Here is a 14,076-nt window from a genome sequence, read left to right as displayed (position 1 = left end):
TCTCTAGTCTGATGTTAAGACTCAGCGTGTACAGACGGAGAGCCTCTTTGTGATTGCCCATATCATTGTGCGTGCTGCCCATGTTGTTGTAAGAGGCGGCCACATCCGGATGCCGCTCCCCCAGCGTCTCTAGTCTGATGTCAAGACTCAGCGTGTACAGACGGAGAGCCTCTTTGTGATTGCCCATATCATTGTGCGTGCTGCCCATGTTGTTGTAAGAGGCGGCCACATCCGGATGCCGCTCCCCCAGCGTCTCTAGTCTGATGTCAAGACTCAGCTTGTACAGACGGAGAGCTTCTTTGTGATTGCCCATATCATTGTGCGTGTTGGCCATGTTGTTGTAAGAGGCGGCCACATCCGGATGCCGCTGCCCCAGTGTCTCTAGTTTAATGTCAAGACTCAGCGTATGCAGACTGAGAGCCTCTTTGTAATTGCCCATTTCATGGTGCGTGTTTGCCATGTTGTTGTAAGAGGCGGCCACATCCGGATGCCGCTCCCCCAGTGTCTCTAGTCTGATGTTAAAACTCAGCGTGTACAGACGGAGAGCCTCTTTGTGATTGCCCAATTCTCTGTGCGGGTTTGCCAGGTTGTTGTAATAGGCGGCAACATTCGGATGCCGCTGCCCCAGCGTCTCTAGTCTGATGTCAAGACTCAGCGTGTACAGACGGAGAGCCTCTTTGTGATTGCCCATTGCAGAGTGCGTAGTGGCCATGTTGTAGTAAGAGGCGGCCACATCCGGATGTCGCTCCCCCATCGTCTCTAGTCTGATGTCAAGACTCAGCGCGTGCAGACGGAGAGCCTCTTTGTGATTGCCCATTGCAGAGTGCGTAGTGGCCATGTTGTAGTAAGAGGCGGCCACATCCGGATGTCGCTCCCCCATCGTCTCTAGTCTGATGTCAAGACTCAGCGCGTGCAGACGGAGAGCCTATTTGTGATTGCCCATATCATTGTGCGTGCTGCCCATGTTGTTGTAAGAGGCGGCCATTTGCGGATGCCGCTCCCCCAGCGCCTCTAGTCTGATGTCAAGACTCAGCGTGTACAGACGGAGAGCCTCTTTGTGATTGCCCATTGCAGAGTGCGTGTTGGCCATGTTGTTGTAAGGGATGGCCAATGACTCGTGTTTTTCACCGAACTTGCTGGTCCGTATTTCTGCATACCGCTGGTAATGATGCAGAGCGTCACTCCTCGTCTCAAGCTGTTGACACACGCTGGCTGAAGCAAGAAATATGACATTAACACTTTAGTCATTGTTTGTAAATAAACTACGAAGTTGTTGCTAACAGCTCAAACAACTACACTTTTTGTTCAACGCGAGCAAGCAAATCAATGTCCGTACATGTAACATGTACCATTATATTTTCGTGATGAGAAATTTCATAAATGAGTTTATACGACTGTTGTACAGAGTCAGGGGGAGAATAACAGAAAGTGGAAATCGTTCCAAAAAAATCGATTATTTTTGTTGGTCTAGGGGTGTTTATACAACCCTCCCAAAGCATGAAATATCAATTCTGGACCATTTGGGGTTTCAGAAGAACCATTCCAGTGTCGCCTGACCAAAAACTGCCATATTAGTAGATTCCAAATTTGATGGTTCTTTTTAAAATTCTAATTTTTACCATTTTCCTTTTCTAATGAACTTTCTGACCTAAATATCACTATATATCACCAGTGTACCTTTATATTCATAATTAAAATTGAATTTAAGCTAATTTTTTTTAATTTATTGCTTAAAGTACCCCATACTATAAATTACAAATAATTCATTTCAAACCATTTAAAATCAACGGGAAGTAAGTCAATCCACTCAGAAGATAACGCATTTCGTCTAAAAGTGCCTGGCCAATAAATTTCGAAATGGGCTGTAAATTTTTGTACAAATTGTTGCTAAGTGATCAGCGCGCGCTAACCAACAACCCCGGGTTGACCAAAACTTCTTATCATACAATTTCCATATATGAGATACGTCTTGTCATACAATTTCATACAATTCCATACGTACAGAAAATTGTATGAAAACTCTATGGTAAGCATTTTTCCATATATGAAAATTGTATGATATATGTTTTCCCATAAACAAAAAATTTTGATTTTTTCTTTCTAAATTTAGTTTCTGAAAAATTTTCGGTTGTAGTTGCAACCGAACACTAGTGACAAAGACCTTGGTTACTCAAAACACCAAAGGTTGGACGGTCTGGCATTTACAATGCTTAGAAAACGACCTGTAATTGGCTGTCTTTCACAATTGATATAACAAAAGTAACAAACTTTTAATTTTTGGCAAAATTTTTTAATGATGATTATATTAAATTTTCGAATTTTCAAATTATCACACATTGATCAAGGCGTACATTAACACCCCATACAAAAGAAAGAGGAATTTTCAGCGTTTTTGAAAAAAAAAATTAAGTGAAAAGAAAAAATTAAGCCAATTTTATCGTATCCAGGACTACGTTATGCACACAAAATATTAAATTTTGCATGCAAAAATTTTTTTCGAAAAATGTTTGTTTGCGTACGAAAATCGATTTGCGGTTGAAAAAAAAATTTTGGGCTAAATTTTCAAAACTACTCGAAAATTTTTTTGTGTCGCCACCAAAAAAATGCCAGTCATACAATTTCCATATAGGGGAATTGTATGATAAGCATTTTTTTCAAAAAACGAAAACCTCAGTTTTTTATCACCAGATTGTTTTATTAGAATCAAACAGCCACAGAAATGAGTTAATACCAGTTTTCAACCATTTTTAGAAATTGTCTGAAAATTGTATGACAAGCATTTTCCCACACACTTGATGTATGGAATTGTATGATAAGCATTTTCGGTGTATGGAGGTCAACCCGGGACGTCATTCTAACCGTTATTGAAGCCCGTTACAAGTATTAAAGTCAAGTGATCGAAAACCCACAGTTTGTTCAAAAATACTCATCCACTGACTTTTGAGAGTTTTCGAATGTCGAAAAGTGACATGCTAATCTTTTAACTTTTATAAACTTTTCTTGACCAAAATAAGTCTTCTAAAATTATTAACAAAACAGCCAAGCACGTCTCGGTGTTATGCGCAATCGAACCAATTACTAATGTGTGAAAAGTCAACTGCTGCATTTTCAAAAAAGAACAAGATCCCTTTCCAAAAAAACTGTTTCCTGTCGTGTCAAACATTGGCTAGGTTGACACACAAGTTAGAAATGGCGTAAGCCAGTGGCACTTTGTGTGCTTATATCCAGGGTACGGCACAATCATGTTTATATTCTATTGCAATAACTTATCGTTGTTGAAAGTTGAACTTTCGTCGTGCAATAAAATACTGCCCCTTGAATGATTTCTGCAATACAACAACATGCAATATTTCTGCAGATGGTTTTCAAAAAAAGTTTAGTGAACAAGTGTTTTTATTGTATCGACATCCCAAAATTTTGTGTTGTAGTTCTACATGTAATACAACTGAAGTTCCAAGTTAGTAGGTAGTACTACTAGTAGGCTCTTCCTATAATCCTTGTAAGTTTATCCAGCCGTACTGAAAAACCGTTCCGGGATATTCGATGTCGGGCTGATGAAGCTGGTTTCCATAAAGGCACATGTCAAGACCAGCTCTCTTTAAATCGAAAATATTGCAATTCATTGCACTGTTTTGTACCAATATTTTGCAATACCAATATGTTTTTGCCATGCCCTGCTTATAGCCCACAGGTGGACAAAGTTTGAACAGAAATTTGTGTCCGACTTACCGAGGGACGTTCGTAAACTTCAGACATTTCGAAAACAAACACACTATTCTAGCCTTCAAAGATCCACAAAACCCGAAAAAATGACCAACATTTTGAACCTCTTATACTTTTGTTCGATGGTTGTTTTCACGTTTCGAAAACGTATTTCGCACGACTCGTAGGCCAGCCTTCGGAAACCACTTTATTTTTAGAAGTGAACTATTCTGATTTTTCATTTTACTCAAATTCAGGGCTTTGGACTACAAGGAAGAGTTGCGATAGACTGGCGACATCTTACGTTGTTTATGAAATGTCTGTCTAGTTCTAATTAATTCAAGATACCCACGGACCCATTCGTTTTACCACCAGTACACTTCGTCAAAAAGTCAATTCCGAAAAAATATATATTTTGAACCGCGTTTGAACCTATTTTTTGTACTTCCAACGAGACTCAAAGCGTGTTTTCAACGCTTCCATCGCCGTTATACGCCTTATTAGTTACTTATATGCATGGTCATGTGTGTTGAAAGTTCAAAAACAGAATAACTAACCCGAACGTTAGAACAACGAAAGTTTTACTTTTTATTAAATTCTGGTAACAGTTTTTTCAACGAGGTCACTGTTGGCCAGTGTTGTACTTGCTCAAGTTGTTTACGCTTATCGCTATCTGCGCTTTTTTAGCCTCCGCTTATCGCTTCGTCGCTTATCCTTAAAGCGCTTACGCGCGACTTCGCTTATTTGAAAAATTTATAACGTGGGCGTATTTTGAAATAAGCCATGTGCCTTTGGTCATTCAGCAGCTGAATTTCAGCTCGAAGTAGTTGTAATAAAAAACAATGTTAAAGTGTCGCTTGCGCTTATATTTCGCTTGGCCTCCTAAGCGTCTACAACACAGGTGTTGGCGTCTGAAATTCATTGCCACCATTAAAAAAATTCTGGCCATGAATGTACTGTACGTAAGCATTTGATACGTTATCTGAGAACGTTTTCCCTGAGAACGTTAAAAGCGTAAAACTTCGTGCCTCTGTATAAATTGTTTTCAGTATTGCAATCAGGGTTCGAAATACTCTGAAATTTTTGTATCGCATAATTGCGAATCAAGGTTGCATATTGATTCGCAATCTCCAAAGTTGTATCGCAACATTTTTGAGCCGTTGAATTTTACAGAAACATTTGCAGAAACAGTAATAAGCCATGGTGCTTTTTCTCGAACTGAACTGAAAATTCGGTGTCGATGACTGCTTTTGATTCGCAGAATTGCGAATCAAAATCAGAAAGTGATTCGCAAATCCCCGATATCGATTCGCAAATTGCGTTGCGATACGGCTTAATTCGAACCCTGATTGCAATTGAAATGTTTATCGCAAAAAGTGTTGTTTGAGTTTTTCTCAAAATTTTCTGCGATACATATTCAAAAGCATTATATTACGAAAGCTTTGGCAAGTCTGGGAAAGGCCACAAATTTTGGTGGAGGGGTCGAATCCCAACTCCCTAAACCCCATGATGGAATACGATTTCAAGGGGAATTCAAATATGTTATTTAGTGTTTTATTGCTAAGATTTTTTTTAATGTGCAAAAAACATTCGTAGTCCTTTAGATGGTTAAAGAGGGGAGTTCGACCAGCAAAATTTAGATGTTTTTTTTGTGAGAAAAGCTGAGAAACCTTCCAGAAAAACAAAACAGTCGTAAGCACTAACCGCTTGGCAATCAATCACTACGGTACAGAATAATTCAAGAACAGAATGATACATACCCACATGGGAATGAGCAACGTCGTCGTCGTCACCGGCCTCATCCAGAACCCGCTGTTTATGCACCAAAATCTGCTCGAGCAGGGTCTTCGATGGTGAAAAGTCACACACCAATCGGAAGACTCTCGACCTCGGTTCTTTAGCCAAGTATGCCATGCATTTGTCCACCAGCAGATCTCGCACTTTTTGCATAATTTCAGCGTTCAACTTTTTTGTTCCCACGCCTTCCTCGATAAGTTGCAGGATATTGGCCTTGTCTGCTGGTTTTGAGGCCTCTGCGTTTCTGCTGTCAATTTCTGAGTATTTGCTGACAATGAGGTCGGTGTCAGTAATGTTTTCCGCCCACGACTCGTCTTCTTCAGCCGTGAAGACGACCTCGAATGGCTTCTTGTGAGTTATAGCAGTGTGAAACTCGTAGATGCACCAGATTCTGGAGAGTGGTACCGGGTTGTCCCACGGAGACATGACCGCCACGAAATGGTCCGAGTCGCGAATCGGCTGGCCGAACACGTTTTTCAGGTAATCGGGGCTGACTGTGCCGCCATGCTGGGGGTGGACATAACAGTCGATGTAGAAATATTCGGCGGTTGATTTGGACTGAGAATATTTCAAGAGGGTTTTCAGAAAGCCGGACTAAAACACATGTTTCTATTTGTTTTTTATCCAGTTGTTCCAAATATGAAAGATAAAACGACTTAATAGGCGCATAAGTTAACTGAACAATACTTTGCTCAGACGTATTCGAATTCTTCACCTATTAAGTAAATAGTGGTAACAAAATATTATTGAAAAACTGGATATTAGAGAAATGTTTGTTCATCATAGGCTGGCACTGGCTTAGTCGGTACATGTAACAGCGTAAAAACAACAAAATATAGAGTGGTCATATGGAACAGGGGCGGCTTTAGAACATATTCCGAGGGGTGTAAATTGTTCTAGGGGGTTCGAGTAGAGTACGGAATTTCGCGTATTGGGTCGGGTCGGGTTTAACCTTTATTGACCATGCTTTTTTAGCAGCAATAAAAGTCTAAATTACGCGTTCCTTATGGATGGCATCAGCCAAATTTAGCTTCTTTTGTTCTAAAAGTAAAGTTCGGGTCGGGTCGGGTTTGACAAACGACTGTCGGGTCGGGTTAGGGTGCGAAAACAGAGCCCAATGCATATCACTGCTTCACGGTTTTAATGCTAAAAGTAATCTAGTTTTCAAGCCATTCTAAAACGTCTAGTTATTGTTCTGATTTCAAATAGAAACAGAAACATGAATTATTTTATTGCGTTCACAAAATGTGACGCCACCGCCACCACCAAAGAAATATGTTTTAATTCCCTTGCAAAAGGAAGGGAAATGCTATTGGAATAATTCGTATAACGTTTTAAGCATTGAGAATTGAAACGACTATTCTCATTCAATACGAATAATAACGATTCCTCTCGTAAAGTACGAGCATACGAAACCTTCTTCTCGTAAAATACGAATGTACGAATAAAGAATACGAAGTTAAAAGAAACTTCTCATTTGATACGAAAAGTGGCGTGATTTCCCCATTTGAGTATAAATAGAAGCTCAAAACTACGAGAATTCATTCCAACAACTTCTCTTCTACCACCACCACCACTCTCCTCAACCACCCCAACCCTTCTCTAAAATAATATTCAATCTCAGAGAAAATATCTCCAATCTCACCGTAAAAAATAAATATTGAGTCAAAAGGCAACTTGCTGTAAATTCATACTAACTTCTTTTCTAATAAAATATTTCTCAGTGAATTTTAGATTTACTTTCTAAGATAGAAAGTAGAAAGGACCCTTTATTCCTAGCAAGCGTTTTGTCCGACGTATATAGTTTTGCTAGCGTAATAAATTGGTGCGACCAGTGAGGCTTACCTTCTAAAAATTCGCTAAAATTGCTAAAGTCTCAAAAAGAGATAAAAAGCAAAGATTTCAATTCTCAAACTGGAGAATTGTTGAAATTTCTCTTACAAATAAAGAGAAGTAATAAATTTCCAAATCGGAAATTTAAGTTTTCTAAATAAATTTATAAATTTTTCTATCTCTCTTTTTAAGTTCTAAACTAAATATAAAATGGCTGTTACCCCAATATCCCATCCCAATTTGTCTTTAATGACATTTTCGGGAAACGATCCGAACCAAAATGCTACAGCTTTTTGGATTTCAGTTGAAAACAAAATTCTTTTCTCATTAGGTCAAAGACCTGCTGATAATGATGCGCGACGTAGCTATGATAGCAGACAACGATCCCTATTCGGATCATTGTTAACTGATACATCTCTTGAATGGTTCAATGATAATGTAACCAATGCTACCACATGGGCACAACTCAAAGATCTCTTCCTAAACAGATTCACTGACGGACGAGATCAATTCAAACATAGAATTGATGCTGAAAATGCAGCTCGCCAAGATGGCGAATTAATAAAAAATTACTTCCACAGAATTAATTCTTCTGTAGATAGAGGATGGCCCGAAAGTATTGATGAAACCGTTCATGCTACTGAAGCTGCTCAAAATGCTGAGAGAACTATACAAAACAGACAAAGAAGTCAAAAGTATATTGATTTCTCAATTAAGGGACTAAGACCTCTAGCCCTTAAACAAAAAGCTCATGAATACATGATAGAGCATCCAAATGCCAACTGGGATCAATTCACAAATCATGTAATCACTAAGGATCTAACATTCATTGTTGCTATTGATCCTGCTAATAAGTCAACAACGGATAAAATGACTTCATTAGAAACTCAAATTAAAGAACTAACTAAATTGATCAAGAATCAAGAAGTTAGTGCAATCAATGACCAAACTTCATTTCAACGACGTCACCCTGACATCAAGGGAAGACCTAATAGTACACGATTCTACGAATATTGCAGAATGAATGGACATTCTATATCTAGATGTTCAAAAAAACAAGTTCAGGACGAAGTAAATAAGTTGCGAAAAGAACTCACAACAAAAAATGAACGAAGAGTTTCATTTGAAACTGATTATAAACGAAATCGAAGACCGAATAACTTCCCTAACCAGAGTAACACTAACCCAAGCAACCGGTTTTGGGATAACCAAAACAGAAATACTAACAATTCAAATCCTAGCCAAAATAACTATGGCATTCGCCATAATTATAACTACAATGGAAACAATTTCCAAAAGGCTAATGCACAATCGTCTTTCAATACCAAAAGGCCCCAAACCTATGATGATAGGTATCCCAGAGAGAACAAATTCAGAGAAAATGAACAATTTGCTAAACAGTTCTACGACCAAGAAAATAGACAATTCAATAGTAACCCTAGAGGTCGACCATATAACACTGGAAACTATAATAGCAATAATAGTCGAGACTCGACACGATCTCAATCACCAAATTTTAGACCGAATCAAATACAGTCTGAAACCTCCCACTGGGTTGAGGAAGAAGTCAATTACTGTGATGCGATCACTGATTTCTTTCCTTTAAACTATTAAAGTCTCCGAAACCGAGCGATGATAGTAATCCTAAATCAAGGATATATCTTAGCTTATATCATTTTGCCACCGGAGACAAAAATAATAATAGTGGACTCGAAATTGAATTCATGATTGACCCAGGATCAACTTGTAGTATCATAAACTACCCAACTTATCAGGAATTGGAAAAATTAGGTCGAAAAATGACAATTTACCGATCCAAAATTAAAGCAAAGACTTATAATGGATCTGATATACGTATGTTTGGCCATACATCTATCCAATCTTGTTTCGACACTGATGGAAAATACCCATCCAACCATAAAGTGTGGATAACTGAAGAAAAGACTGCTAATCTATTAGGAGTAGACTTTTGTCATCTCTTCTTAAAAGCTCTCTACTTTGATATCCCCGCAGTTGAGCTCAAATCGAAAGAAGGTGTTATATCCTACGGGTTGATGAACAACGATAAAGAATATCCCAACGTTTCAAAAATTGTCTCAAGTAACTTGAAAGAACCCTTGTTCATTCCAGCACGCTCTACATACTTATACAAACACTTGGCCGAACCAAATTCATACTTCGAAAAAGGAACTACATTCCTGCCTCATAAAAATACAACCAAAACCGAATTGGTTTTCATTAATACAGTTTGTACTCAAATTGAGCAGAGCCTACCTATCCTAATTGAGAATCAGAAAGATCATCCTGTCACACTAAACAAGTGTGTACTAGGCTATGCAGTAACTGATATTCAAGGATACGAGGATAAAATATTTGCCATCCACGATTGTGATGAGTTCACAACGAGAAATTTAAACGAAAGTTCGGAATTCGATAGCTGTTTCATGCTAAACACTGTTGTCAATACAACACAGGAAAGCAATACCCAATTATCCGGCCCCTGTCTACAATATGTAGACTTCAAAAAAAGGTCCATATTCGAATCGAATATGCCCATTGCCCATACAATCTCTGCAGATAGAGCAATGAAAAAAGGGTTTGCTGAATCAATTAGCAAAAGGTATCCTGAGCTACGACACTTTTGTAACTCAATACATGCTAACATTAATGATATTCTCATCTTCACTGATCCAAAATCTGGACAAATCGTATATAACCTGATTACCAAACAGAGGTACTTTCAGAAACCCACTTACGACGCTATATTCAACACCTTGTCCGAAATGAAAGATCATGCTATAGCAAATAACATTCGATCTATCGCAATGCCCAAAATTGCTTGTGGCTTAGATAAAATGAATTGGGAAGAAGTTTCCAAAATCATTGTCGATGTATTCCAACATTCTGGAATTACAATATTTGTCTATGTTTCAGGACGAGAAATCAAGGACATGCCTGCCCTTGAAGTGTTTGATACAGAAAACGTATCAGAAATATTTGAACAAATTGGTTCAGATATAGTCAAAGTATGCAAAAATGAAAACGAAATAGCAACCGACTTTTCCAATGATGCAAAGAACCTTTGCAGGCCTCCCTTGAAAGAACAATTTAAAAAGTATCGAAACAAAGAACATAATGATCGGCTAATTGCCTTTCTAGTCAACGAAACGTTTACCCAATACTCCTCAATTGATAAGGACAATAGTAGTACTTTGGAAAAAATCGAAACTACTATTAAATTCTTATCTGACTTCGACTTCACACAAAGTGATATATCGGATGATGAATTTGCAGATCTAATTCAAATGCTGATAGAGGATCAAGATGTTTATTCTCATCACAAATATGATATTGGAAAAACAAAACATAAATTCCACATACCACTCAAAAAGGACGCAACGTTCAAAAAACAACGACTGAGTAAAATCCCAGTCCATCTAAGAGATAAATTGGACAAGTTAATGGATGAATTAATCCAAGCAGGCATAGTCAGAGAACTAAATGAAAAAGATGATATGAACTCATGGTTCGTAAATCCAGTCATCATTCTTCCAAAAAAAGACTACGTTAAGTTGGTCTTGGATGCTAGGTATCTAAACTCAATCACAGATACTAGCAATTGTAGTTGGCCATTAGAACCACTACAAGTTCTCATGACCCGAATAAATGGATCATACTTCACAAGTAGTGATCTCTCTTGCGCCTACCATCAAGTAACCCTAACAGATGAGGCCCAGAAATTAACAAGCTTTATTGTAGGAGGTAGACAATATACCTACCAAGTTGGTTTCTATGACTTGAAACCACTTCCAAATTTTTTCAGTAAATTAATGAGATATGCATTCGGACCCCTCATTAAAGAAAAAAAAGCAATCACTTACATAGACGACACTCTGTTACAGAGTCAAAATAAAAATGAAGTGTTTGACACAATTCGAGAATATCATTCTCTTTTACGCAAGGCAAACTTAAAAGCTGCTCCTGACAAAACCTTTTTCTTCCTAAGAAAGGTTAAATTTCTAGGCCACGTTGTCTCTAAAGATGGTCTTTCTCCAATCGCTTCACGAATCGATGACATAAAAAAATTGAAATCCCCTGAATCAAAAACAGAAGTTCTAGGAGTATTAGGTGTCATGGGATTCTACAGCACATACATCATCAATTATCATGTGGACGCAGTATGTCTATAAGAACTAGCAAACAGTAGCGATAAGTTTCAATGGCTACCATGCCATGAAGAAGTTTTTCAGAAACTGAAAGACAAATTCTGTCATGATATTTCAAATGCTATACCTAATGTAAACTACCCATTCCACATTCATGCCGACTCCTCAAATGTAGGAACCGGGTGTATACTCATCCAAGACTTACCTGAAGGGAAAAGAATTGTTTCTGCCAATTCTAGAGTCTTTGATAAAGCTGAGCAGAAAATGTCTACTCAACATCGTGAACTATGTGGAATAATATCTGCTTTGCAAACCTATGAATTCTACATTATAGGTTCACCCTTTCCTCTATACCTATATTGCGACCACAGACCTATTCTCTTCTTATGGTCCAGAAAAGGACAACTTTCTCATAGATTTTTCAAGTATCAAGTCGTATTGACCAAATTCAACAATTTGAAAATAATCTATACTCCAGGTTCAAACCTAGCCTTTCCTGACTTATTGAGCCGAAATGTGCCCATCGCTGATATCAAAAGATATCAACTTGAACACAAAACCATTCCAAATGATATAAAGTTCATCCTAGACAATGGAGAACAAATATGTTATTCAGTACTCCACAAAGATGATAACATATTTCAAAACGATTGCTATCCAGTCATTGCTCAAGTGCAAGGCGGAAAAAAGAAATTAATCAACATAAGTGACAGAGGAGACTTCAGCATTGAAGATGCTCCAGAATATTTTGAAGAATCTTGTAGTGCAATTCAAAATATAACAGATTTCTTCCGATTTGGCAAACAAATCAATCAAATCAAACGACTACCTATACCAGATATAAATGATCAAAACATTTATGAAGAAATTCCAGATGAAGTATCTGCACTTGATGATCCTTTGGAAAATTCAGAATGGCTTGACTTATATGAGGGCAATGTTGAGAATAACTTTCTCAACGATCTGGTTAAAGCAAAAACTGAGTTTGCTGCCAAAACAAGATCTTTGAAATTAATCGAACCCCTAAGTCTCCAATCTGAACAAAATAAATCAGATTCTCTTGAACTGATAGCAAAAATGACCGACTTTGCTAAAGAAGCAATTTTAGACGTTGAAACAATTATGCAAGAGCAGTGTAACGATACTGTAATCATAGATATCAAAAACTGCATAAAGCAAAACGAAAAGCCAGAAAGAAACAAAAAAAATCCTTATCGTGAAGAAAAAGGATTAAAAGCCTATATCAGGCAGTTTGAATTATTATTCATTGAAGACCAACATGATCTTCTATGTATTAATGAATATAATGATGACTATACTAAGAGTCCAAAAATTTGCTTACCCATCTCCTTAGTGCTAAACTGCTTTGACTTAGCTCATAAGCATCCTCTAAGCGGTCATCACGGCGAAACAAAAACTTTGGAAATAATCAAAAGATATTTCTATTGGCCCGGACTCTATAAATGGTTCAACATGCTTCTTCATGACTGTCTAGAATGTCAGAAAAATAAGCCTAAACGAAAAGACCTGAATGAAGCTCCATTACAACAATGGGGACAATTAGAAACAATCCCAATGAAAACGATTCACATTGATCATAAAGGTCCGCTCAGACCATCAAGACATGGCAAAAACTTTTGCTTAGTTGTGATAGATGCCTTCTCTAGATATCTTCAAAACTATCCATGCACCCATGCAGACTCTAAGGAAACCATCAAACTCTTAGAGAAATACATCACAACATTTGGTATTCCACAACAGATTATTCATGATAATGGAAGTGCATTCATGAGTAATGACTTTGCTCATTGGTCCTCTGAATTGGGAATAACCCTGAGACCAAGAACTACTTACTCGCCTTGGAATAACGGAAAAGTTGAAGTCCAGAATAAACATTTAACCCAGTACTTTCGACATTTCTTGAGTACCTCAGGCTCAAACTGGTCTGAATTAACAAATAAGTTTGCTTTTGCACACAACACCGCCATCAATTCAAGTACAGGTTACACTCCATATGAGATTGTTTTTGGCATAAAACCTCAAGTTCCTCTTAGCCTTAAATTAGGCCTCTACCGTGACCAAAACAAAAGATTTACCTCTGAATTTTGCTCTGTTCTCGAAAATCATGCTCATACCGAGCATAAATCAAACAACGAGACCATAGATAGATTTCTAAAAAATCAAATTTCCGCCGAAATACTAAAAAGGGAAAATGATTTTAAGTTGATTTATAGTAATACCTATACCCATTGCCGCCGCATCACCAATAAGGCCCACATGTTCCGAAATCAATTTAAATTAGGACGGCCTATAAAAGAAGGCACTAAGGTTTTACTAGAAAATAGATCCAAACCACTATTGAAATCACAAAAGCTTTTGAATTTGAGATCTGGACCTTACACCGTAATTGAAAAAATCACGGAAGTAACATACGGAATTCAAAATGATTTCACTAACGAAAAAAAGATTGTCCACCGCAATCATATTGTTGAATACTTTCCTAAAGAACAACAAATGCCCAAACTACTACAAGAGTACTCTAGTGATTTATTTTCAAGTGATTTTTATGATCATATAA

At 37.7% G+C, this 14,076-nt stretch overlaps 2 protein-coding genes across 2 annotated transcripts in view; both read right to left on the bottom strand.

Moving 5' to 3' along the window:
• Nucleotides 1-880, bottom strand: part of LOC134841169 (uncharacterized) — a 1,355-nt gene extending 475 nt beyond the window's left edge. Inside the window, exon 1 of the mRNA XM_063856977.1 lies at nucleotides 33-880. Coding sequence (XP_063713047.1) covers nucleotides 33-880 — 848 coding nt within the window. The remainder of the gene's footprint in view (nucleotides 1-32) is intronic.
• Nucleotides 881-925: 45 nt separating this feature from the next.
• The window catches only part of LOC134841159 (uncharacterized), a 57,310-nt gene continuing 44,159 nt past the window's right edge, over nucleotides 926-14,076 (bottom strand). Inside the window, exons 3-4 of the mRNA XM_063856965.1 lie at nucleotides 5,463-6,093; nucleotides 926-1,212 (exon numbers count right to left, since the gene is read on the bottom strand). Coding sequence (XP_063713035.1) covers nucleotides 926-1,212; nucleotides 5,463-6,093 — 918 coding nt within the window. The remainder of the gene's footprint in view (nucleotides 1,213-5,462; nucleotides 6,094-14,076) is intronic.

This window comes from Symsagittifera roscoffensis, chromosome 1, assembly GCF_963678635.1.
Source record: "Symsagittifera roscoffensis chromosome 1, txSymRosc1.1, whole genome shotgun sequence".
Taxonomy (NCBI): Eukaryota; Metazoa; Xenacoelomorpha; order Acoela; family Convolutidae; genus Symsagittifera; species Symsagittifera roscoffensis.
Note: the sequence above shows the minus strand (reverse complement) of the source record. Positions and strands in the feature narration are given on the sequence as shown.